At 35.0% G+C, this 27,969-nt stretch overlaps 3 protein-coding genes and 1 non-coding gene across 4 annotated transcripts; 3 read left to right on the forward strand and 1 right to left on the reverse strand.

Moving 5' to 3' along the window:
* Nucleotides 1–678: 678 nt before the first annotated feature.
* LOC143588309 (serine/threonine-protein phosphatase PP1 isozyme 3-like) lies at nt 679–4,078 on the forward strand. The gene is made up of 3 exons (XM_077069351.1): nt 679–960; nt 2,400–2,959; nt 3,866–4,078. The coding sequence occupies exons 1-3, from the start codon at nt 783–785 to the stop codon at nt 4,052–4,054; spliced, it is 927 nt and encodes a 308-aa protein (XP_076925466.1). The 5' UTR covers nt 679–782; the 3' UTR covers nt 4,055–4,078.
* A 745-nt stretch (nt 4,079–4,823) lies between these two features.
* Nucleotides 4,824–8,129, reverse strand: LOC143588310 (folylpolyglutamate synthase-like). The gene is made up of 15 exons (XM_077069352.1): nt 7,967–8,129; nt 7,813–7,878; nt 7,402–7,511; nt 7,234–7,294; nt 7,007–7,090; nt 6,881–6,937; nt 6,730–6,787; nt 6,586–6,635; nt 6,387–6,464; nt 5,985–6,149; nt 5,698–5,907; nt 5,533–5,611; nt 5,294–5,449; nt 5,051–5,208; nt 4,824–4,945 (listed from the first exon to the last, which is right to left on the reverse strand). Exons 1-15 carry the CDS (start codon nt 8,057–8,059, stop codon nt 4,886–4,888), a joined length of 1,485 nt encoding a protein of 494 aa, XP_076925467.1. The 5' UTR covers nt 8,060–8,129; the 3' UTR covers nt 4,824–4,885.
* A 2,387-nt stretch (nt 8,130–10,516) lies between these two features.
* Nucleotides 10,517–10,590, forward strand: TRNAV-CAC (transfer RNA valine (anticodon CAC)). Its single transcript has one exon. It is a non-coding gene; the product is annotated as a tRNA-Val (tRNA).
* Nucleotides 10,591–12,707: 2,117 nt separating this feature from the next.
* Nucleotides 12,708–13,067, forward strand: LOC143588300 (protein VACUOLELESS GAMETOPHYTES-like). The gene has a single exon (XM_077069345.1). The coding sequence runs from the start codon at nt 12,708–12,710 to the stop codon at nt 13,065–13,067; it is 360 nt and encodes a 119-aa protein (XP_076925460.1).
* Nucleotides 13,068–27,969: the final 14,902 nt, after the last annotated feature.

Raw genomic sequence — 27,969 nt, forward strand, 5'->3', positions numbered from 1 at the left:
CCTTTTAATTGTTACGTTTTGACACCTAAATATGAAATTCGATACGTAATAACTTTAAAAATGTGATGACCTAATCCGAAATGTTAAATACAACATTTTCTATTTTCTTAACTTTTTTGAGTATCAGAATCTGATCATTCAATACCAGTCAGATATACACTTTATTCTGTTAAACAATCACTTAACAAAATAACCAGTCAGATATAACCTAATATCTATATATCCGATACTCATAAAAAATACTTTTAAATCAAATTCGTATCTACTCTATCCGAATAATTCAAGTTTTTGGTTTGATCCTTGGAATATTGGATTCTAACTTCATTCATCCTAAATCAAATTAGGGATGAGCTCGATATCAACAATTTCAATCATGATTTTTCCAAAATCTTGATACCGGTATTGAAAACATAAATCGACAAATAATGGTATCGTATTGATCCCAAAATATCAAAAATCGGTACCGAATTAATACCGACGTTGCTAAACCCAGTACCGTTATCGGTTCGATACCCTTTTCCTCATTCCCTAAATCAAACCATTATTATGATTTAACCCAAAACCTTTAGTCAAAGTGACGTTATTATTTCCCTTAAATAATATAACCCCCAATCAAATCACAACACAACGCAGCACACCCTTTTAGGTTCTTCCTTAATCCTTCCAGACATGAATCGATAGATAAGCCGACACTCTTCCCCTAACCCTTTTCATCTCAGATCACACAAAACCCAATTCACTTTCACCAAAATAATTAAGGGTTTTTTGAACTAGGGTTTGAGATGGACCCAGTGGCTCTTGATAATATTATCCAGCGGCTAATTGAAGTCCGATCGAACAAGCCCGGGAAGCTGGTTCAGTTGTCTGAGGGTGAAATCAAGCAGCTTTGTGTTGCCTCTCGTGATATCTTTATGAAACAGCCTAATTTGCTTGAACTTGAAGCACCCATCAAGATTTGTGGTATTTTTTTTCATAATCTTGTTTGTTTGATGGCTAATTTGGTTTTTAATTTTTATTATTGTTTTGTTGCTTTTTGTGGGATTTGGGTGTTTGATGTTTTTTGGTATGTGGGGAATTTGACTTAATTGTTTTCGGTTATGTGGATAATATTTATATTGTGGTAAACATTGTGCAATGTGTTGAATTTGATGTGTTTGTTGTATACTTAGTACAAAAAACATATGATATAAGTAAATAAGTAATTAAGTACCGATTTTAGGTAAATAATTTAGGATGATCGTAGGCGAGATTGATTAGTTTATATATGTTTTCATGTATAAAGTAGTTTCTTGATGGCTATATGTAGTGTTACAATTGGAAATAAGCGTAAGGGAGTTGGGTACAACAACTAAAGGAAATTGCTCTCACTAACGCGTTTTCTACTAATTATATGGGAATAAAGGAGACAAAAGAAATATGAAGTATAGAGTGCGTGACGTGAACTACGTCGGTTTGGTGGGCACGTATGAGTCTCGTCCTGTTGAAATACGCTTGTTTTTAATGATGAAATCCGAAGAAGATTTGGCAAAGCCTTTTTGCAAAGTTTCCTTTGGATTTCATTATTGAAATTAAAGATATTTCATTGGGGTGAGACTGATACATGCCCTTCAAACTCATGTGGTTCTTGTCATGCGTTTTCTGCTTGCATTTCGTTGGTTTCTTTATTTTCCCATATAATTAGTAGATAGTGGGTTAGCGAAAGCACTTTTTTTTGTTGTTGTGCCTAATTCTTTTTATGTTTCTTTCTAATTGTAAAGCTATTATAATCATGAAGTATCTGTTTTATGCATGTAAATGAATATGAATTTGTCTTAGTGTCTCTTGTGATCTTTCTAAATTTTCTTCCTAGAATTGATAACTATCATATTACCAATATTTCATCTATACAATGTTTATAGTTGAAATTATTTTGAACCTATTGTTTTATAAAGGTAGTAATTTTGACCCATTTACTTATGAATGGGTTGTGTTTTATGACTTTTATCTCAAAGAGGTCAATTTAAGAAGTCTACTAAAAGGGGAATGGATCGAATTGGGCAAATGGGTTGAAAGGCACCAAAAGTTTTATTTTAATTCATACAACCTTCAAAATTATTTTATCTAAAAGTTCATATTTTTGTTATTGCAATACTACTATTTTTGCAATCATACCTAACACATTATCGATTATTATTATTTGTTTATGACTTGCACATTTTCGGCCCGTACGGAAAATGACTTATTCCAACCCGAGAGATTTTGACCCGTTACTCAACCTAGGCGTTCCACCCACTTTTAGCAAAACTAGACCATCTTTTGTGCGTTGCATTTTTGTTTCATGATGTAAATATAGCAATTATCTTTTACAAATAAAAACTGATATATCTCATTTATTGTCCGTTTTTCTTTTTAAATTTTAGGTGATATTCACGGACAGTATAGCGACTTATTACGACTCTTCGAATATGGTGGATTCCCTCCGCAATCCAATTACCTTTTTCTTGGTGATTATGTAGACCGAGGCAAACAAAGTCTAGAAACAATATGTCTACTTCTCGCTTACAAAATCAAATACCCCGAAAACTTCTTTCTTTTAAGAGGAAACCACGAATGTGCATCCATAAACCGAATTTACGGGTTTTATGACGAGTGCAAAAGACGTTTTAATGTCAAACTATGGAAAGCTTTTACAGACTGTTTTAACTGTTTACCCGTTGCGGCTCTTATTGATGATAAGATACTCTGCATGCACGGGGGATTATCGCCCGATTTTTCAGATTTGGACCAAATTAGGAATTTGCCACGGCCCACTGCGATTCCTGATACGGGCTTGCTTTGTGATTTGTTGTGGTCGGACCCGTGCAAAGATGTGAAAGGATGGGGGATGAATGATAGAGGGGTTTCCTTTACTTTCGGGCCCGATAAGGTGTCGGAGTTTCTGAATAAGCATGATCTTGATCTTGTTTGCCGGGCCCACCAGGTTGGTTATAAGTTATAATTTATGTTTTTTTTTCTAAATATGCGAATCGGTTTGTTAAATAGGCTGCTTTGGGTTTTGTTTAAACGAGTTCGGGTCAATTTTGGATCAAAACAGCGAACACAATTAGTTAAATGGGTTGTGTTTGGGTCAACCTGGTGGGTTCATGGGTTGATCTGTTTAACCTGTATATTAATACTTGGGTATTTTAAATGTGTTTTATATAATAACTTTTGCTATTAAGTATTTTTAATGCCAAAATTTTAAGTTTTATTAAGAATATGGCATAGTTTAAAAAAATATTGTTTCAAAAATGACAAAATAATCTATAAATCTAGGAGTTTCAAACTAGTAAAATGCAAAAGAAAAAGTTGAACGATTTTTTTCCCAGTTAAACGGGCCATGCTCGTGTCAACCCACGAATACGCGTATCGTGTTTGGGTTCTTTGTGTGACATGATTTGCGGGTTAAACAGGTCATGATCGTGTCAGCCCATGAATACACGTATCGTGTTTGGGTTCATGTGTGTGACACTATCTTCGGGCCGCATAAATTCTTTGGGTTTGACCGAAGAATCCACGGGCATGATCTCTGTTTAGCAGCCCTTGTTGAAAGTGACCCAAAGTGTATCCAAATCTTAAATCTTTTTATTGATAAATCATAAATGTTTGTTTATTCTTGTGGCACTATGGTTTTATCAATCATATATATATGGCGTACTTTATATTTATTAATTTCAAAGAAGGATTAAAAATTTATTTGCGGGTGGACCCTATCCGACCCAACCTGTTTATTTATAGGAAAATGTTTGGATATCTTTTGACATTCCAACTAGGAGAATATAGTTAAATTTTATTATATTATTTTTTTTGTTGTATGCTGTTCACTATAACACTTGTTATGCTGCAGGTTGTGGAGGATGGCTATGAATTCTTTGCAGACAGACAACTTGTTACCATATTTTCAGCCCCAAACTATTGTGGTGAGTTTGATAATGCAGGCGCCATGATGAGTGTCGATGAGAATTTAATGTGTTCGTTTCAAATCCTTAAACCGGCCGAGAAGAAAAATAAGTTCATGACATCTACAAAGATGTAATTGTTGCATTGTTTCAACTGCTCATTTTCCGAGGTTAGATCATTCTTTTATTACTCAAATTTACCTCCTTTGTATTTTTACTTATCATTATTTGATGGTTATAATGATAATTGATAAAAATACCATCTTGCGTGTTTCGACTTAAAATATATATTTCATTCTTTCCAGATGACTGGTGCTGATTTTAGAGAAGAAAAAGTGGGAATGCGACTCTTTTCGTCTTGTGTATTATGACTTGATCGCATGTCGGCGTATCCAATGGAATGGTTATGTTTAGCAGGTGGAGAATGATGAAATTTGTGGAAATTGTTTTTTTTTTAAACTGTTGCATCAAATATGTTTATATTTAGCTTAATAGCTTTTACCCAGGTTTGGTAGTTTTAAGTGCAGACATTGGAATGCTTATCTTTTGAAAAATTTGTCATTTAAATCAACTGGTTTTCGATTTGCATTGTACCTCGCTTTCGCTTGTTTGCACGTCAAGTCATTCATTCGATAATTAAACAAATATATATAAAATGTCACTGAAAATTTTGAGATAAAAAAAGATAGATTATTACTTAATACTCAATGCACATACATAAGTCTAAGTTTAAACATTACAATTGCAATTCAAAACCAACAGGAATCAAACAATAGCTTTAGAAAACTAATGAAAAAAAGAAAAGAGACCACGTATGCGTGTTGTATTTGCAGCCTTCAAAACATCACAAAAAGAGACCAGTTACATGTGTTTGTTTTGTATATCAAGCAACTATGGTGAGTGTTTTCGTGTTCGATCAATGCTGAAACCCATAGCATTGTATCGATCAAACAAAATGCTTGCAGACCTCATTTCTTCAATAGCTTCATGACATCACCAACTAAATGTAATGAGCCCGTTACAAGAACCTGATATAAGCCAACCCATTGAAGGGTGGATTCGGGTTATGTTTCATCTTTAAAAGATTAAATAAAATATTATAAAAAAAGAAAGAAATGGTTATAATTGATTACCTGCATACGAACAGACCTATTTTGTTTAGCAGCATCTCTCAACCACTTAATAGCCAATGGAAGTGATGCAAACACCAAGCTGCTATCACAGCTTTTAACAATTGTTTCACTATAATCTTTTCCCTCATTTGAAACCAACTCACTACTATTGTTATTCCCTGTAACATAATAGTTAAATTACTGTTTTACCCATTCACCTAAGTATTAAACTGAAGTCAGAGAAAATAAGTGTTTAAATGATACCTCTTTCACCAGATATGATACTCTCCCAAACTCTTTGAAGTGCAAGTTGCCATGACACGTCAGCTACAGGTTCAGTTGATGACAAGGATGAGGTTGACCCAACTTTGGTGTAAAGGGACATGTTTGGTACAAATAGCGCCTTCTTAAAGTTTACACCTGAAATATCAATATCAATATCAATATTAATATTAATATTATTATACATATGACTCCAAAAACACATGATTAACATTGATTACCATGACCACTACATGTTTTCACCAGCCGAGGAAGAAGCAACTGCGGGTCCCGCACCGACATACAATTAAACAATAATATCTGCATTTTCAAATGAATTTAATAAATCCTCTAAAATGATGCTTCGTTGTATCAAAAATAAAATTGAATATTATGTGTTGTCTAACCTGTGTGGAGTCCTTACTGGCATCTTCTTTGATAGCAATAGAAAACCAATTTGCACAAACTTCCATGCTTTCAGGACTGTGGGCCCCATCCAAATAGAACACAAGATCCCCCACACTTTCAATATCAAGTGACGGGTCGGGTATGATTTGGGCCCGCCCTTGTAATGTAGCTGTCGTTAGTCCTTTAATGAACTGCTGAGGCAGTGAATTCTGTAAATCCAAACATAAGAAAACAATTATATTTTTCAAAAATCAGTAAATTGAAATTGCTTTTATGGTGTGCTTACATTCTGGTCAAGAGAATCGGGTTCTAGTTGACCTGTGTTTTGGAGCCACGTGGAGCATAACTTGATGGCAAGCCCAGCGTTTACATACTGGTGCTCGCCGACAAGCCCTAGATTTAGCTCCTTTAGCAATTTGCTATCTAATGGATATGCTACTTGAAGTGGTACCTGTAACACCAGAATACTCAATACAATTATTTTTCGTTTCAACATAAGTATTTAAAATGTTGTATGTGTTAAAAACAAATGTAGGCAACTTTCAACTTGCTCAACTTATTTGACATTTCTCCTTCTAGCTAATTTTTCTCTTTATATATATTTTTACCCTATTGGCCCGTTAGAGATACAAGAATATAGCATAACCCGAAACAAAACAGGCTAATTAACAAAGGTGACGTGAATTACATCTAACTGTGCAGCCTTCTCCTTTAGCACTTCCATAGCTTCATCTGGTTGCGGCACAGTAAATGCAGGAACACCTTTCTGCATAAAATAAACACATATTAAACATTAATTAATACAAACAATAATTAATGAAATTTATGAAGCACCTTAAAGAAAACCAACTGCATAAAAAAAATAAATTAAAACCATCTGTAAGCACCTTAAAGATACCCGCTTTCTCCCCAGCAATTGCTCCAAGGGTATTTCCTACAAAATTGGCACACTTAAGATTTGTCTAATATTCACACTCGAGGAAAATATCAAAACATGAATAATAAATAAATATATGAACGTAAGTATGTTAAAATTTCTGTGTGGTCATACCCCAAGGATGCAATACCACAAACAACAGGCGTCTGAACCTGAAAACTCATGCATGACATTCAGATATAGACACATAACAATTTGAAGTTACAATCTAAAATAGTGCGTTAGAGAGGCATATATATGCATACCACATTTGTTGCATCAAACTTTCCGCCTAATCCAACCTCCATAATAGCAACATCTACCTGTATCCAAAACAAAATATGTATTATTTATAGTTTTGTTTCGGAAAGTTAGATAATAAAGTCACGCACTTGCTCTGCTGCAAAGATTTTGAAAGCAAGTAACGCAAGAAAGCGGAATAAATTTGGCATTGGTATATCATCAGTGCAATTTTCCTGCATACATAAAGCATAAGCAATTAAGAAACATCTAATTCTTCAAGAAGAAAACAGTCAACAAGCGCGTTATTGACCATGTTACGCTTATTGGGATCAATAGGTAAATTACATTAAGAATGATTATGGGTCAGAAATCATGCCTTCAATCTATCCCAACACCACCAGAAGTATGCCAAAAACTTCTCTTCACTTATATCCACACTGAAGCATACAACAAATATACATAAATTAAACAATCATCCACATTGATAGTATGTATGAACCACTTAGGGATAAATCTGACAGTTAAAAGATAAACCGAAACTCACCCGTCCAATCGAAATCTTTCTCTGACATCAATAAGGTGAGGAGATGTGAAAAGCCCTGTGCGAAAGCCACAATTGCGCAGTATTGCCTCGGTGAATGTGCATGTTGATCCCTATAAATAATTCATAGCCCGTTGGCTGATAATAATTCATACTCACAATTTGAACAATGGCACTCCTAAGTTTCAATTTGGTTGCCACAGTAGCACAATCATCATGAATTTACACTTACTTTCCACTTGTAAGCTTCCTCATTTCGTTCACAATCGTCATTTTGAGCAAAAATAGTAATAATTAAGAGTGTAAATCTTTGATGATTATGCAATTAGTATCAGTCAACAGGTAAATTATTAAAATACAATTTGCCAGCATTATTATATGATTAATGATGAGTGCAAATTACCAACACAATACCTTTCCTTTAGTGCCTGCTACGTGTATAATCTTCATCTTCGAAATCGACTCCTCCAAATCCAAAATCTATAACAAATCATAAAAAAACTGTATTCAATTTAAATTCAGACTGCAACATGTTCAATTTGAAATCTATATGTATCAATAGATCTACCTTTACATAATCAAACATGAGCTCAAATCTGAGGCCAGCGTTTGTCGAATCGGCACGGCTTTTCTGCGTAATCAGAGATGACAAAGCATCCATTGCCTCATCATACGGTGAGATATTACTACTAGCTTCAATCGATCCGCACTTATCATCTTCTTCAACGCCAGATTAACAATAATAAGTTATCAATATCAGTACGTTATTAGGTTTAACTCAAACATTCATTCATTGAATTGAAATTGAACAATTAAAGTGATAGTGAAGAGGAGATAAGTACCTTGCGCCATGATTGAGGAATCTGGAATAAGAAAGTAGAATTGAATTGAGAGTGAAGTGAAGATATGAAATTAAAGGCGGTAGAAGAAGATTGATACCTGATGTGGAAGGAGACGCAGTGACTTCACTCGTCCACTATCTATATCTATATCTATATCTATATCTATGTCTATAGTTTTGGGCTTCTGATTTTGACCCCTCACTTCACTTTTTTAGGAAAACCATGTCACAACCAATCTGACACATGAAGTGACTTTGGGTCGTAGAAAATACCCGTACGGATTTCGAAACTCAACAACCCAGTATCGTTTGCTTATCTCAAGTTACCAGGGGATATCGGATATATTCGTTAGCTTGTTAAAATTTACCCGTACGATGCTCAAATACTTTTCTTACTATTTGGATTTTTTATAAAGTTCTATTATTTTCAAATAAATTTTCAGGTATGGTTAGGAAAAACACCTATGTATGTTTCAGGTAAATAGGTTATGTATCACATAGTACCGTAAGGGTGCCTCAACCCGTGAACTTTCTATTAATCTTATACTGCTCATGCTTATAATACATTTCTTGAATGTTTCGTGTTTTTTCTTTCGTCTCTATGTATCAACCATTTTTCTATGCATATATGTATTGAAAATGATTGCGCGATACTATGGGATATCAAACATATTTGGTGATACTGAATATACGTCATGTACCACAAGAACTTCCTTTATTTATGCGAGAATCAATTTCGTATATGGAAGCCAATATTGGTTATGGAAGCCATATAAGTTCATAGGTCTTTTGCCTCACAAGAGCAATCGTTGCTCATGCTAGTGATGTTTGATTTCATGAATTATCACCCTGTTGAGAGACTTGTTGCACTTGTTAACGACTAATAATTAGATGTTGCTAGTGTAAGACTAATAAAATATGGTAGTCCTGTAGACTACACTATAGTCTTGAGAGTGATTTTTTATACATTCTAACAACCGCGAAGATTGTAATATCATTGCTTGAAACTCGGATAATTCCTACATTTCTAAATTACTCCTTGTTACATTGATAGTTCTGAGTGTTAGAATAAACAAGGCATGCTGAAAATTTATTCTTTTTGTTCTTCTGTTTTCTTTTCCTGCTAAAATCAAAGCTTTCAAGACTCTTAGCACTAACTTTCATTTTAAATTTGGACATGTAAGTGACAAGAGTACTTGGTAATATCAAGTAAAAGCATTGTAAACAAGGCAATTAAAGTATAAGATTAGAAACCGGATACACGTTTATGAGTAGAATTAGTGAGTGTGTGAGTTAGTCGTTTTAAAAAGGAAAACATTGTAAAGTAACACAACTTAGGATGGAAATTGTTAGTCAACATTATTTTCATCTAATTCGATATTATTTTCATGTGATCAAGACTACATATTAACGTAATTAAAGTAGAAATCGACAACCAACATGATATTCATGTAACTTCATATGTGTGTAATCGTATATCATTAGGACTAACGAGTACCCCCTAACGACTAATGTGACTTGTCTATAATTCAAAACTCTAAGACTTGCGGGGCTAAAGAGATGATAACTTCGAAGAAGGATTAATTATGAACCATTGATTAAAGACAAAGTGGTTCATATCATTAGGACTAACGAGTATTCCCCAATGACTAGTGTGGTGTATCTAAAATTCAAATTGGCTCTAACTAATATTAGTAAAAATAAACTTTAACGAATAACATACAAGAACAAGCATAAACTACCACATAATATAAATGAATACTTAAATTAGTATTAGTAACAAAATAAATTTGAGTTAACATATATGAGTTAAATAAAGTAACGAATAAACATATGCAAGAATTATGAACAATTGATTAAAGATCATAACTTTTTTGGACCGACAATTGAAGATCAAAATTATTGATTCATATCATTAGCGCCAATGAGTAACCCCTAAAGGCTAATGCGGCATATCTAAAAACTTAAATTGGTTCAAAACTAGAATTAGTAGAAAATTAAAACCACAGTTGAATGAATCACATAAAATAACTATGAAAAATAAATGAATAACCTGCCTTCAAATTAAACTATTAGAAATAAATAAATTTGAGTTAACATATTTAAACGAACAAATATACAAGTGAGCATACATGAATAGCAAAACGAACATTGCAAACTAATGCAAATAAATGATAAGCATGATGTTTGAAAAGCACTCTTTCTGCACGAGCACAACATTGTTTATTAAAAGTCATTTTTGTTCTTTAGAATTTGACGTTGGCAACAAACAATATCGTCTGGGTGGTGTAGTTGGTTATCACGCTAGTCTCACACACTAGAGGTCCCCGGTTCGAACCCGGGCTCAGACAAAGTTTTTTGTTTATGCGACAGTAATATCTACCCAATTAAGTTCAAAACTCTTGATTCCTTTAATAAGGATCGGACCTGAGAAGCCTAAAACGCAATGCAATAGTTAGGTGTGTTGCGAGTGTGAGCAAGCTAGTTGTGTATCATTCCATACCTCTATTGTTCGGGAATCAAGACCCTTTTAGGTTATGTTTGGATGAAATCAATTATTAATTTTTATTGTTTGGTATCCAAAAAATTCTAGAAATGAAATAGAAATAATAAAAACACTCATATCTCAAAATACTTTTTAACCAAAAAAAAAAAACCCCTACAATGACGACGGTGGTAGCTCCGGTGGCGAAAATGCTGGTGGTGGCGCCGATGGTAGTGGTGGTGGTGGTGGTGTTGATAAAGTAGGGTGAAGGAGGAATGAAATGAAAAAAAAGAAAGGGGGGAGGGGAGTGAAAGGGAATGGTTTTGATGGAATGGGATTCCATATTTCCATGTGTAATGGATGATTCCATTCTAATTCTATTGACTAACCAAACACAATTTTTTTCATTCCTACGTAATGAATCATTTCATTCGTACTGTTAATTCTGCATACCAAACGCTACCTAAGAGATTGTGTGCCATTATGGGTCTCGGGTTTTTAACTTCCCGAACTTATCCTGATGCTGACATTATCTCCGGACCTTCCTTGGGTGCCCCAGCCCATATCCAGCTGGACTAGCCCACTCTTTGTCGGTTGTTCCCAGCCTCACATGTTCCTCTTGGGCTGCTGTAACAACGCTCGGTCTATATCTCATCAATAACCAACAACTTCTCTTAAAAGGGCGTTAAACATTTACATTTGGTTCTAAACCTAAGGCATCTGAGTTACATCTTAGGCTAGATTTAATCTTATTTTGAAGCAACCCAAATTACATTTACATTATGTTAGTTTTCTTTTCGGTTCAGTTTTTTCGATTTGAAACACCAACCTCAAATTCCATTTGAATTATTGGCTACAACTAAAAAATCAGGACACCCAAATTCAAACTAATGAACACTTCTAGCAACGCGTATGAAAAAGATAAGAGTGGGAAAATGGCATAGACGTCGCAAAATTTGTGGCTAAAACACGTTGGTAATGACCCAGTCGACCCACCATTTGGGCTAGTTGACTTTCACTCACTAAAATTAAACACCAACTTGACTAGTTTATTGTCGTTTTATTCCTTTTCTTTAAGTTTTGTACACAAAAGTCTACTCCAGTTATTCCAAAATTTAATAACAAATTTCAGAATAAAATCTTTATTATAAAACTCGATTTTATTATACTTGACCAAGTCTACCACCGATTGCACACGCTACATTGCTTTACCAATTGTACATAACACATTAACACATGTACACTGTATTCACACTATGCAATTCAACTATGGGCAAACTATACACACACCATCTGACATCTTATGAACACCGCTTTAAACGGTCGTTTAGATAGAGATTGCACGCCTTTGTGACAAATAATTTTCAAAATTTAATCATATGTGGTCAGAATGATTGTCTGGATATCATCCAAATGATCTTCTAATTAATAATTTTCAAAGTTTAACTCCTTCATGGTTATAATATCAATAATTTTCAAAATTTGACTATATGTGATCAGAACGGCCATTCGGATATTGGCTCAGCGTTGTTATGACTAATAATTTTCAAAGTTTGACTTCTCTATGGTTAGAACGGTCGTTCGAATATTGTTCAAATGCCAATTCTGACAGCTAATTTTCAAGTTTGCATATTTTGATCAAAACAACCGTATAAATGTTCTATATAGAGACATTTAATTGTGTGAGATCAGATGAGTTGGTGTAGCTATAGCCTATAGCACGACACTTCAACTATTCAAGTGCAATTAACTAATCCAAAACGATAGCCGCTTATCAACATGTACCTCATTCATTAAAACATGTACATCTTCCTATATTTAGCAATTTCAAGTGTGCAAAAAACAAAACCCATCCTTGTTTAATTCTTCTTCCATTCTTCCACCTTGGAACCATTATCACCCACCCACACAGAAACAAATGGCTCCATTGCAGAGATCCAAATCCAACACTTCATCCACCACCATGTTCTTCACAAACTTTACATGACAGCCGACTTCAACTGCGACGGTTGCAACACCGGCGGATCCGGCGTAAGATACCACTGCTCCGCTTGTGACTTTGACCTCCATGAACAATGCGCCACAGCTCCCAACCGTATCGCCACCAGCATCCACCCACACCACCACCTTGTCCTCATCAACCGCCCCGGTGACTCACACGTGTGCCATGTATGTAAAGGCGTCACTAACGGCCTTTGCTACACGTGTGAGATCGGTCCCGCGTGTGAGTTTAATGTTCATGCTATTTGTATCCAGGTTCCGGCGTTGACCAGTGATAAGCCGTTGACTTTGGCTAATAATAATAACATGATTAATCATAATCAGCCTGTCAGCCTGTGTTGATCAACCAGCAGCAGCAGCAACCCATGCAACTGACACATACGACGTCGTTTGGTGGATTTAATGGAGTAGCTAATAGTCAACCGGTGATGGTCAACCACCAGCAGCAGCAGATGCAAGCGATGCATACGGCTTCATTTGGTGGTTATAATAATAATAGTCAACATATGATGACCAACCAGCACCAGCACCAGCAACAACAGCAGCAGCATAAGCAAGTGATGATGCCTACGACGTCGTTTGGTGGTTATCATGGAGTGAATAATAATATTAATCAAACTCCGGTGATCAACCACCAGCAGCAGCAGCAGCAAGTGATGCCTACGACGTCGTTTGGTGGTTATCATGGAGGGATGAATGCTAATAGTCAACATGTGATGGTCAACCACCACCAACAGCAACAATTGATGCCTACGACGTCGTTTATGACCAACCACCACCAGCAGATTCAGCAGCCGCCTGCGGCAGTTGGTGGTTATCAAGTGGTGAATAATAATCAGACTGTGATGATCAGCCATCCTCCACCGCCACCGCCACCGCCGCCTCCTCCTCCTCCGCCTCAGTCTAATGGTTATACAAAGGTAGGGAAGATTGCTGCAAATATTCTTTCGACATCCATTATCGGAGTTCCATTATTTATGTCCAAATGAATAGCGGTAACGTTTATTTGATTGATGTTCGTAACAAGTTTTATTATCATTGTTTGCGATTTCCATTACAAATATCAATTGCCATGAAATGAAGTATGAATATTCTAACTTTCATGTTATTACATCACTTGTCATTTTATTTTTATTTCGGATATGGTGATTAACTGATTATCCTTTTCTTTTGCTAAAAGTCTATGAGGTAGCTTATAACTTATAAGTACTTGATAGAAGTTTTGATTATATATGATTAACATGTAATATGATCGCGTTAAGTTCTAGGACACCTTTAGATAGCATTAGATTCCATTGTTGATTGCCATATATCATGTCTAAAAATCAGTATGATAAAAAAAAAACGGAAGTTATATATGACAATTCAGATCTTAATTATAACTAAGAAAATAGCACAAATCTTGATTACAATGATAACTTGTTTGAATCCCTATCAAATTCCTCCACCGACTTGTGGCTATTCAAAATTACTCGCCAACAATTGCTCGTTAGAGTCTGAATTGTATTAGGAAGGTCTTAAGCTCCAAGTAGTTCTTGTATTTCCTTGAACTTGATCCTAGCTCGCACGATCTTTTGTCAGAATTTCGGCTCATTGTCTGTCACAGCTTACATGCATGTTAGACCGCTACTTCATCTTTCAACACATTCTTGAATAAACCAATACCACGCATGTATGTGTTTGTTTGGACATTGGAAGACGGGGCTCTTAAAAGTTTTAGTTTTTCTTTATAAAATTTTTTGTTTTATAAAAATATTTGAAGTACTCTAACTACATTTTAGTTGTATTCATAAACCTTTAAAAAACAAAGAAAATCAGAAGCTAAAGCCTTCTACAAAACAAAATATGCTATTTTTTTATTATACTCTATTCGGTCACTAGGCAATTTGCTTAATGGTACATTTAATTTATTTTTTCTTATTGCACCATCAGGTTATTAGACACATTAAGATTTTGATAAAAACCTTCGTACATATAAATGTAATGAAAGTAATTCTGTAAATTATTGTAACAATTTAAGTGACTTAATTACGAAATGAGGTCTCGGTTTTGATTTTTATTTTCTTTTTAGTAAGTAAAGGGCATTTGCCTAGTAAACATACATACATAACACTAAAAAAAAACTTTCACAACTTTCAGGGGGGCATACCCGTATTAACCTATGTCTCCGAAGTCTAAAGCATGCTTTGGAGTTTGGAGACCAAAAATAGGACATAAGACAAACGTTTCTCTAAGACACCAAATTAATGGTCCTAGTAGGAACTAGGAAGGGTGTTACAACTTCTAGTACAAATATAACACACCGAACCAAATAAGTGGTATGATCTTAAATTGTTTTGATTTTTGTATAACTGTATGCCAGTTGTAATTGGGTAGGTATATTAAAGCCAATCACAATAATTGATCTTGCTTGATTAACAGTAGAGATTAACTAAGGGTAATTTTGTAAATTAATTGAACCTTTAAGTGGTTCTAATTACTTTGGTTACGCTGTTACGGTATGTTGGAATTTTTTTTTTCTTTTAGTTTTTAAAAAACTATGATAACTAACAAATCTTTTAAAATCTTTCACTCCTTTCTCTCTCCCATCTAATCATACATATCTCCTTTTCTTTTAACAAATCATCCTTTCAAATCACAACTTTTGTTTTTGTCATATTCAAGGAATTTTTAAAGAGAAACGATATTGCAGGAAGAACATTCATGAATGTTGATTACAATGTGACAATGCAATATACATATGTACCTCATAGCTTAAAGATCGATTGATCCATGTAACTTGAAGAGTTACACTATGTTACGTGCATGCATGTAGCTGGTAGTATAGTTTTAACATTGCACCGTGTAACATATATATAACTTATATGTTTGTAACAACAAGGATTGCATATATGCGGAACCAAAATTTGATAATATAATTCAACTAATAGAGTCACATGTAAGATATACATATGTAACTTGATAACTCACATATACGTAACAAGTTAAGTATATTTACATCTAGACATGGTTGTATTGCCTGTATAATATAACCAAATTGTTAGAAGAACCAATCTTTTATTAGAAAAGAAACAATTTACTAGATGACAACGAAAACTGTTTTCTTGTAGTGATCAAAAATCTTAATAGGAAACCGGAATTCGAACCAGTGAGCACTATAGCAACGCATACAATTTCGATTTGTGGCTGGAACACTCTGGTAATGGACCCCTTCGACCCACCCTTTCGGTTCGTTGTCTTTCACTTGAGTAGTTTAGTGTCCTTTTAATTATATTGTAATTGACCAAGACTACAACCCATTCCACACGTAATGGCACTTTAGCAATTAGTGCATGTATGTTACTATGATTTTCTTGAATTCAACTGTAATTGACAGATCCGAAAACATCAACATGTACCTCATTCATTAAAACATGTACATCTTTCTAAATTAGCAATCCTAAGTCTGGAAATAGGAAAATCTTACCTATGTTAAATTGTTTTAAGGCTAGAGCTAGCGGTACGAACACGAACAAAGTTTTGTTCATTTTTGTTGTTAAGATAATAATGTGTTCACGAACGGTTTACTGAACGAGATTTTATATTCGTGTTCGTTCATTAAGAAAATGAATGTGTTGATCACGAACGGTTCACGAATACAAATAAAATATGCAGAACCTAGAGATTTAAACCGATGTATTCATTAATGTGAATAATGAAAGCCTATAAATGACTCGAACAAACACGAACAAAGGCATGTTCGTGTTGGTTCATTTAACTTAACGAACACAAACACTAAACAAACATTTTTGTCCGTTTATTTAAAAAATGAGCATTTGTTTTCGTATATGTTCGTTTATTTAAAATCTAAACAAACATTATCAAAGATAAATGAATATAAATGAACATATATGAATAGATGTAAATGAATGCAAACAAACATAAACAGACATAAATGAAAATACTTAAATGAACACAAATTAGCAAATATAAAATCTTTAAGCAGATAACTTATCCGGATAAGATTTAATTATTTTATATCAAATATATAAACAAACATAAATAAACTAGATATACGAACGTTCATGAACATAGATGAATGAACGGAACACGTGTTCATATTCGTTCGCTTAATAAATAAACGAACATAAACGATTTCCCGCCAAATAGTTTGACGAATATTTGGTTCATTAGATGTCTATTTAAGGCACTGGAAGTTGGAGAATGCAATAACAGACAAAAAAAAACATATGGCTCCGTTGCAAAGATCCAAATCTTTAAGTCAACCCAGTCAACTCCAGATCCAACACTTCATCAACATGTCCTTCATAAAATATACATGCCGTCTGCATTCAATTGCAACGGTTGCAACACCGGAGGATGCGGTGTAAGATACCGCTGCTCCGCTTGTGACGTTGACCTCGATCCACCAACAACGCGCCACCGCTCCCCACCGCATCTCCTCCCACCTCCACCCACACCACAACCTCGTCCTTGTCAACCGTCCCGGCAACATCTCCTCACACGGGTGCCACGTATGCAAAGGCGTCACTAACGGCCTTTGCTACACGTGTGAGATTAGTCCCGCATGTGAGTTTAGTGTGCATGTTCTCTGTACCCACATCCCAGTGGAGTTTAATGTTTAAAACCACCACCATGTACAGCAACATGCAATGCCTACGACGTCGTTTATGAGCAACCACCACCAACAGGCGGTTCAGCAGCATTGTGGTCGCCAATCCTCCTCCTCCTCAGCCGCCGCAGCAGAGTAATATTATTTCGACTTCCATTATCGGAGTTCCAATATTTATGCCCAGAAGATGAATAATTGCAAGGTACGTGGTATTACGATTTACGATGATGTTCGTAAATGTCTAGTGAGCTGAACGTCTGTGCATGGCATGTGCATGAAGTTTGGAAATTCGAATAAAACTGAAGCCATTGTGGTCAGGACTCAAGAGGGTTGTCCGGGTTTCTTGCTTTATTTTCGTTTGCTTCGTTCGCTTTCAAGTCTACTAAAATATTGCTTTGGTACGTTGTAAGTTCGTATCTTTTGTTGGAATATGGTAATTGAGAACACCAAGAGAATACTCGAGAACTATCTATCTATCATTAAAAATAAGCCTCCTTATATAGGAGAAGAAAACAATAGAGAAACCTAGACCAACCAAATCACGAAAACAAGAAACTTAACCTTATTGACTTCTAAACTAGATAATGAAAATAAAAGTAAAAATAAATCTGAGATCCAGATATATTATTATTTTAGCATCTTTCATCGAATCAGCTGTTACAAGTTTTATTATTTCTGTTTGCAATTTTCATTACAAATATCAGTTGTTATCAAGCTAATGCGAACAATATTCGATCACCTAATTTCATATTACATCACCTTGGCAATTTATTCCGGACACGTTGATTATGTATTTTCCTTTATTAGTTACGTATACATTTCTATGACGTTGCCTTAGCATATTACGTTTCTATGCCGTCGCTTGTATTTTACTTTGGTTATATATTTGACCAACATGCAAGAGGATGGCATTATGAAACAAAATTCGTACAAGTAAATGGGGTTTGAAGAAGACATCCTATATGAATATAGATGTTTCATAGATGTGCAGCAGCTAACGAATATGTCCATGATTTGTGGACATTAGTAACTTTGTAATACAACTTCATAAGAAGCATAGAAAGGAGCAATTTAATGATAATTAAGCGACTATTTTTAATACCTGGTTATCATGTTAAAAGAATAAATGTTCCCCAATTATGGCAGAAGTGGGAAACAATGATAGCCCATACAGGAGCCTTTAATAATATAAGTTTCCATGCAATGGCAGTGACGACGAGACCCTTTGAGATGCTACTACCCAAGATATACTTCTTTCCTCGGCACTAAGCCCGGGTCCTCAGTTGATTTATGAAAAATTTATAGCGGCTAAAGGCATTATCAGACAAAATACAACCTGAAATTATTTGAAAAAACAGGCTGCACGCGTTGTCCAGCATGCATGGCAATACTCCATCCATCCGTATTCGATCCTCCTGATATGTTAACATTGGCCACTGCCAAATCACCAATAACCCAACAAATCCTTGGGACAACAAGTAACATAAAAGGCATCATGAATAAGGCACTAAGACAGCAGACACTACAAGGTGGATTAAACCGAATTTCAACTCACATACAGAATATGCATATAAATCATTAGTTTCACACGTATAAGGTGGGACTTATAGTTGAAAAATAAGCTGTGCTAAAGAGCATATGACAATAATCAGCTGCGCGCAACCATAAATTGGGAAAGGTATCATATATTCAAAAAAATCAGCACCTAATTAGAAATTTGTATGAAATTTCTTCGCTTCTGAAAATTGCTATAAAATATAATCTGAGTTTAATCAAACATTTATATTTCAAGTAAACGAGGATGAATTTGGCGCATATACTGTTTTTCGTATACCCCACGTTGCATCTCATATATTTACAAGAACTAGGGGTAAGTTGCAATGACAATAGAAGCCATGTTGAATCATAAAAGGGTTGTAATCATTTAAGTACCCTTGGGCTTGCTTCCAATTTAACCAACTTTTCAAAACTTGTGCACTTGACCCAAATATAACATGAAACAGCCCTCACCTCTAGGTTTTTCCCTTGGCATATACATCGAAGCTTGTGTTACAGTAAGAAAAACAACAGTACAAACATGTTACAGGCTCCTTCCCAAAAACAAAACAAAACTCCATTTGAATTCAATTCAGATCAGCATACATGTTTTGGAGGAAAACAACTGGTTACATGAAACAATATCATACATACATAATGATACTTGACAATAAGCATTGCATTATAGAAAGCAAATTATTAAGTACAAAAAGAGTGAATGATAAATAAACTTATAATTAATTAAGATGCATCATACATAATATAATAATTCAGTTCAGACAGGAAAAAGAGACGGGGTGAAGAAGAAGCTGCAAAACTTTGTTCCACAAAGTTGAAAGCGGGTCAAGTCACAGAGGCGATGAAAAGTGTTCGAGGCGATGTTATAGCGTAAGAGCGTAGCCCCCCCGGTAGCTTCCAAGACAAGGAAGGAATCCTCTTCTCGTCCTTCGTCCCCAAGCATAACCGAAAGCACATTGGGAATGGGAGCGGGATCAGCGGGAGGGGACCGAAGATTAAGATGGTACTTGAGAGACCAGCCGGCGGCATAGCAGCGGGGATCCTTCATCTCCTAAATATTAATCTGCTGCAGAGGAGGGTTGGGCTGGAGCACCCTGACGAGGAGCAGGCGATCACGTGAGACAAGCAGCCTATCATGAATACCGTATGTAACCCCATACAAGGCTCTATGGTCTTGGACATGCATAAAGTCTCCTGCATCTCCGTCTCCGTCTAAACTGAAATGACAAACGTGAAGACGGGAGAGCCAATGGATGGCGCCACGCCAGTAAACGGCCCTTTTATCAAATGTTATAAAAAAATCCGAGATTAAAAGTGTGGGCATAAGCTCTCCAAGTGCCTGTTTCTGAGGAGTAAATCTCTACACGAACACGAAACCCGGGCCTAGTGACATCTTCGCAGGCGTAGAGGATTTTGTAGTGGGGGGACAGCGTGGGGTCAAAAGCCAAGGCGAGAACTTTGATGAGTCTATCTGCTACCAAAACACGGGGCGGTGGAAGCAACCTACACTGGTTGATGGTTGGATTGAATACATATATAACTTATATATATCGGGCATCCGTTACATGAGTGCAAAACCTCCAATTTGTATAGGGGATTCATGGTCTTGCTAATTGGTGTTGGTATTGAAGGAGGATTATTATTAGAGTTCAATGGGACATATATAACTGAGAAGAGGCCGACTGTAGTTGGAATAACAGACCTTTCGGGCTATTTCTGCTACGGAGGGCGTTGAACGTAGGATCGGTGATTATCGATAGCCATCGCTTGCACACCGATTTGAACAGGCGAAGGGAGCACAGAGGTAATCCGGCTAAGATTTGACTCAGGAGATCTTCAATTGAACACACTTTCTCTGCCGCCGCTCGCTGCTGATATCACGTCCGATGATGATTCCATCTTATGTTAATAATGATGTTAGGGTTTCGATTTAGGATTTGCTTTTGTTTCTTTCTTTCTTTCTTTCTTTCCTTGGTTCCTCTGTTATTTACTAGGTAAAATACCGTGTAAACTATATTAACAAAATACCCATGTATACATGTTGAAACACTGGCGGATGCCTTGTAACATACCGCGGCTCCGCTTGTGACTTTGACCTCCACGAACAATGCGCCACCGCATCTCCTCCAACCTCCACCCACACCACAACCTCGTCCTTGTCAACCGCCCCGGCATCACACATGTGTCACGTATGCAAAGGCGTCACTAACGGCCTTTGCTACACGTGTGAGATTAGTCCCGCATGTGGGTTTAATGTGCATGTTCTCTATACTCACATCCCAGTGGAGTTTGATGTTTATAACCAGCAGCCTGTGATGGGGTTGTCCGGTTTTCGTTTGCTTCGTTCGCTTTCAAGTCTACTAAAATATTGCTTTGGTTCGTTGTAAATTCGTATCTTTTGTTGGAATATGGTAATTAAGAACACCAAGAGAATACTCGAGAACTATATAGACCAACCAGAACATGAAAACAAGACTCTTAAGCCTATTGACTTCTAAACTAGATAACGAAAATAAAACTAAAAAATAAATGAGATCCCGATTATATCTAAGTATCTAAATAATTAATTATAAGACTTTGAATTATTATTTTAACATCTTTTCATCGAATCAGCGGTAACAAGTTCTATTATTTCTGCTTGCAATTTTCAAAATATTAGTTATCAAGCAAGTGCTAGCAATATTCGATCACCAAATTTCATATTGCATCACCTTAGCAATTTATTCCGGTCACCATGATTATGTATTTTTCCTTTATTAGTTACATTCCGTCGCGTGTAAATACTTAATACGAGTTTTGATTATATATTTGACCAACATGCAAGAGGATGTCATTATGAAACAAAATTTGTACGAATAAATGGGGTTTGAAGAAGGCATCCGAAATATGAATATAGAAATGTGCATAATTTCAAAGCGTAGTTAGTCACAAAGGGCCTTATGGGATTGAATTTGAAAAAAAAGAAAATAATAAAACATTTTCTTTTGTTACGATGCTTAAATCCATCGGATTGGTGATTGGCTTATTGCAGCCTTTTTTTATTATTGTGATGCATAACAAATAGATGTTATATATAGGGTTTGGATCAAATACAAATGAAATTAATGTGCTAAACATAAGAATCAAGTAGAGTAATTATATATACAAGTAGAGTAATTATGTAATTACATCATAGAGTAATTACGTAATTACACTATGATTTAATTACATAATTACTCTACTTTTATATATAATTACTCTACTTGATTCTCACGTTTAGCACGTTAATTTCATTTGTACGTTAACTTTTCCCGTTAAATATAACAGAATAACAGCTTTCCACTAGGACGTACCATATATAATGGACCTCTAAGCAAAACCTCAATGTTGTGTTGATCCTACGTACAATAAAGTATGTGATATTGTGATTTGAGTGTCGAAGGGTGGTCCAGAGACTCCGGTCTCTGACCCCTTCAAACAGGTTTGTTTATCATAAAGATCTGATAAGTCGAAGAAGATTAGGTGTTGTCGCTTTCATCTTATTCATCGTTGGAACACGTGCATGGTAGTTGGGTATCGGTCCATTTTTCTTCAATAAATATAGTCATACACTTTTCAAGATTTCAAAACGATACATGATCAGTGTGGATATGCGTGGGTCGTAAGTTTCAAGCAACAAAATATCATTTTTTTTTCCATATTACATAAAACTTGGGGAATAAGCTAACGCCTAAAACCAAGTCAAATTTAGTATTATCTTAATGAATATTGATAAATGAAGCGTGGCTAAGGATATGCCTCAGTCATTCCTTATAAATATTTGATTAATTTCCTTAGAAATATTTTATATTGGCAAGTCACCTTACATCGACGCTTACTGAGGCTGTCTTTTGGGAGACACTACTCCCACAATGAGTCTGGAACCGGAATGAGTCACTTTAGCATAGTCAATAGCAATACCTTACCCCTTAACAGTTTACAAATTAGGGTTTTGTAGATCAATAACCATGGTGGATGTTATGTCAATGTCGTTCGATAATGTAATAGCTGAATCTTTATATGGACTCTGTTATCCATCACACATAAAGATAGCGATTTTTTACGGTTTATTATATAATTTGTATATGTTTTTTTAATGTTTGTATGCATCACTATATCTATGTTTGTTTAATCAAATTAATTACGGTGCTTGTTGTTATGTATGTTTTTGTAAGAGCAACCGGTAACATCAATTTTAAGAAACGATTAGTGAAAATCAATATGCATATTAGCTGTTAATGTGATTTTATTATTTCTCTCGTTGGTTTTAATCAACATGCATATTAGCTATTGGTTAATATGATTTTATTATTTCTCTCGTTGGTTTTAACCAAGGCAGGCAGAGGAGGGGAAAGGGTCCGCTCTCCCCGGGCTCATTTCAAACTTTAATAAAAACTTTTTTAAAGATATTTAATGTTTTTTTCTATGCACTTTGTTCGTACCGAGCCGGTACCAGTACCGAACCGGTACCGAACCGAATTGGGTACAGTAGGTATCAATTTGGTACAGACTTTTTAACGTTTTGAGACCGGTATTATATCAATATTTTTCAGAATTTTTCCTTTGGAACTGGTAAGGCGTTGTTTTTCATGATCAACATCAGTTTTATTTTTATTCAAAGGAGATGAAAAGAGAGAAAATAGTTAGATAACTTAACAAAGGTTATGACTGAGTAAAGAGTCCTAAGAACAATAGTTCTTTGACCTTGATTCAAAATATGGAATTTCAAAAGTGAATTTAATTACCATGAAAATAAAACCCCGTGAACAAAGACAAATTCTAAACTTTATAACTGAAATAACAGATTTAAACAAACATATGGACGAAAAACGTATTTTGCTCTAATAATGAAAATAGATAAACTACTTTATCATCTAAAAAGCTAAAAATGTACACCGTACCATCTTGGACACACTTTTCATTTTCTTATTTTAACAAACTAATGTGAGACGGTATAAACTATAGTGATAAAGTGGTATGTGGTTTGCCTAAAAAATTGATTCGTATAGGTAAAAATGTTCCAAGATTGAAAATGAGTTTAACCGCTCATAGAGATCTTGCGTACCCCCTCAAGATAGACACAACTACCCATTTACTTCTTTCAAACCATTTGAAATTTTTACATGATGCTTTAATGTCTTGTACCTAATGCAAAAAGACCAAAATGTCTTTTAACAAAAGAATTTTAACGATCTTAACGTGGTTAGATCTGATTGCAACGAAAACGAAACATCAGGAACTGAAAAACCGAGTTTTAAACTGTTGGATCGAAATGGCAAATTTGAACAAACCATAGGGATGAAAAGCGTATTTTAGTCTTTTTGTAATTACAAACTATTATTAAAAGAAATTAACTAATTAAGGACATATTTAAACATGTAAACTAAGAAAGTAAATGATTTACACGTTTTACACATTTGGGGGGGGGGGGGGGGGGGGGGGTTTATCTTCGATGAAAATCGAAGCTTCATTTGATGGAATTCGGGTCCAAAAAATGGGTCAAAACGCCTATGATTGCTTTCACATGATCCGGATCGCCAAGATTTTACGGTTCGCTGCTTATGGCCCATTTAACATCCGGTAACCGTAGTACATGTATAATATTTGGTCAATTATGTCATATTTCCCTTTGTTTAACTGTTTTAAATAAAAGTCTAATAATTCTTTTATCAAGATCCGAATCACACATCACATATTCATGCATTTTATTGGGTTTGTTCATTATTTAAGTGTTAGAAAAATTATCCGCTATACATTGTTCAGATAGGCTTAACTGAACTGAAACCGTCCAAAACTGGGCAAAAACCGAAAAAAAATGCGAACCGAAACTGATCGTAACATGGTAAGAAACTGATTTTAACCTGAACGAAACCAATCATAAACCAGTTTTGACTTTTGTTGACCAAACCGAACCGGTTTTAACCCAAACTGGTTTTGAGTTTTAAACCAGTTTGTGCACCTCTAGTCAAGTCAAGATCGCTGTTACATATTTAAGGAGTAACCCACACTCTTTAATCAAACTTTAAATATGTTTCATTGTTGACCATGAGACTTGAAGTTCGACCTTATGAGGGGAAAACCATTTTACACCCCTAATTGGCCTAAATCCCTTCAGTACTCCACTGATTAGTTCGATCATATCTATTAGCTTTACTAATTTATACATATTTTAAAATTTCAAATCCAAAAAAATAATTTGTGAGCGTTCAAAATAGTATTGGCGCACGTGCATACGATGATCTTAGCAACACGAATTTGGTTACTATTGGTTAGCTTCAACATGATACTGGCACTAAATTGAAAAAATAAATTATTAAACGTCCAGAATATTCGTATAACTTATGGTACAAAAATAGCAAATTTAAACAACGTTTATTCGGTTTGTAAAATATAGGTAATGTGATAGCGAGTGGAAGCAGATTTGATCGGTGTCGGTTACATTCGTCACGGACTCACGGTACTGAAACTAAAATATTAAAAAAATGTACCTATTTAAACAAAAAAACAAAGATTTAATTTTTTGACGCTACATTTTAACATGCATATCGAGCTACAACAGCATGCCCACAATAAACCGAAAACGTTTAGATATCACTTTGGTAATATTACGACTTGTACTTTTGGTTTTTCTTTTTCAATTGTTAGAGCTTATGGAGGTAACATAACCTTACCATAACGAACGAAATTGACACCGATCAAATTTCCAACGCATGCCAGTCGCAACATCTAGATTTAAAACCACTAGCACGTTGTTATTTACAATAATTGTTCTCTGTTCCGTTACTTATGGTCTTTTGAACTATTCTCTGGGTTACTTACCTCTTGTTTGTGATCATGACAATAACAAGCTTCCCAAGAGGTTTGGTTAAAGGATTTATTTAAGAGATGTTTGCAACAAAATACTTTAATTAATTTTTTATTTCCATGGTCGTCACGAAACCAGTAATATCACTTTTATTAAAATCAACCCTGTTACAACCAAAGAATCTCTTAAACAACTCGAATCAATGAAACAAACCAGAAAATAATATCCAACAATTTTATAACTGAATATCTTAAAGACTAGCAGATGATCATAAAGAACAGAAAAAATCAAAGACAAACCCCAATTTTGGAATGGAGAACTAGAGAGAATGAAACCAGGAGACTTATCTAAAAAGCTGAAAATCAACTCTATAAACACCCTCCTAACGGTTATAGTTTGAACCAGCATAACGGGCCTAGACATTAACAACAACAGCGCATACTTTTAATCATCAACAATAGTTAAAAAAACCTATATCCTTCTTTACTTTGAACCCTATAAAAACCCCCACACATCTAAGTGTATCAGTTCCCCAACCTTATTAGTTTTATGATCACTTAAAGGAAATGACTCATGACGTTGTTTAGCTAAATGACAAACCTCACAAGGATAAGACTCGCCATTTGAACCCATATTTAAATCGTCTTTTCATATATTTAACAATTGATGTGTAGGATGCCCTAGTCTAGTATGCCACATATTAATTTGATCAAAACTATTAAAACATACTTTAAAATCATTTGAAGACTCACCACAAAGATATAAACCGTCAATCTGACTACCAGTCACCAGGGTTCTCTTTGTGCATGAATCCTGAATATAACAATTTGATTCATTAAATACAACTGACATCTTGTTACCTTTAGCTAACTTATAAACAAGCATCAGATTTACATAATATTCTGGCATGACAAACACCTTAGTAAGAGTATCATCATTATTTAGTTTAAAATTTCCTATTTTAGTTACCACGACATTATATCCATTTGGATGTTTTACACTAATTTTAAATTCAGTAACATCTATAGCATAAAAATATTTTTGTCACTCATGACCATGTGTTGATTTGCACCACAATCAACCACCCAACGGGATTCAAGATTAGGTGTGTTTATGCTATTAAAACAAAAAATATTTTTCCTAAAAAATTGACTTGAAAAATTACACAAAAAATTACCTCCAACATTGGAGCTTTGCTGTCCTTCACCGGTTTTTTCATTTAACAACCCTACCAATTTAGACACTTGATCATGAGTTAGGTTAGGGTCCTAACATTATCATTTGATGAGGAACCTTTAGTGGGATTAGAATTGCTCAAAGAAAATTGTTTAGAAACAGGTTTAGATCTATTAGACCAAGGATAGCCCACAACATCAAAACACCTTTCAATAGCATGACCAATTGTATTACAATAAGTACACTTCAAATTTGAGTTAGGACCTGTATTAAACTTTTTCTTATTGTTAAAAATTAGAGTATTTTTAGATAAAAAGGCCAACATTCCGTGATTGACCTTTGGAAGAACTACCAAAATTTCTATCACCCATATTAGCATATTTAAAAAAAATAGACGGTATGAATTAGCACACAACAAATAAAATCACACAAGAGAAGCACAAATAATCCTAGGATGTCTAATGCACACAGAACCAGGCTAAATATCCTCTAGTATTAGCTAAAATATGCCCAAATGCAAGAACCAATAAGAATTTAAAAGTAATAAAGGAAAGATCTCACCAAAGATTCCCTGCAGTAATAGGATAGCTGTAACCTTCACTTAGGGTTATGAACTATCAGAGAATCCCACGAACTAGAACCAACAACTTCTTCAACAGTACACAAGATTGATATCAATCACCATCCAACCAAGAACGCCGTTAGGGTTCAGGACCTAAAAAACCTGAATACACCAAATAACAGATCCAAGCAGAAGAGCGATGGATTAGAGACTCAGAGCCAGTAATATCATGAAACCAGTAATATCACTTTTATTAAAATCAAACTTGTTACAACCAAAGAATCTCTTAAACAACTCGAATCAGTGAAACAAACCAGAAAATAATATCCAACAATTTTATAACATAATATCTCAAAGACTAGCAGATGATCTCTTTGATAAAGAACAAAAAAAATCAAAGACAAACCCCAATTTTAGAGATGGAGAGAATGAAACCAGAGAGACTTATCTAAAAAGCTGAAAATCAATTCTAAAAACACCCTCCTAACGGTTATGATTTGAACCAGCATAACAGGCT

This window comes from Bidens hawaiensis, unplaced genomic scaffold (assembly GCF_021521415.1).
Source record: "Bidens hawaiensis isolate Kalapana, Puna unplaced genomic scaffold, B.hawaiensis_p1.1 tig00036306_1, whole genome shotgun sequence".
NCBI lineage: Eukaryota > Viridiplantae > Streptophyta > Magnoliopsida > Asterales > Asteraceae > Bidens > Bidens hawaiensis.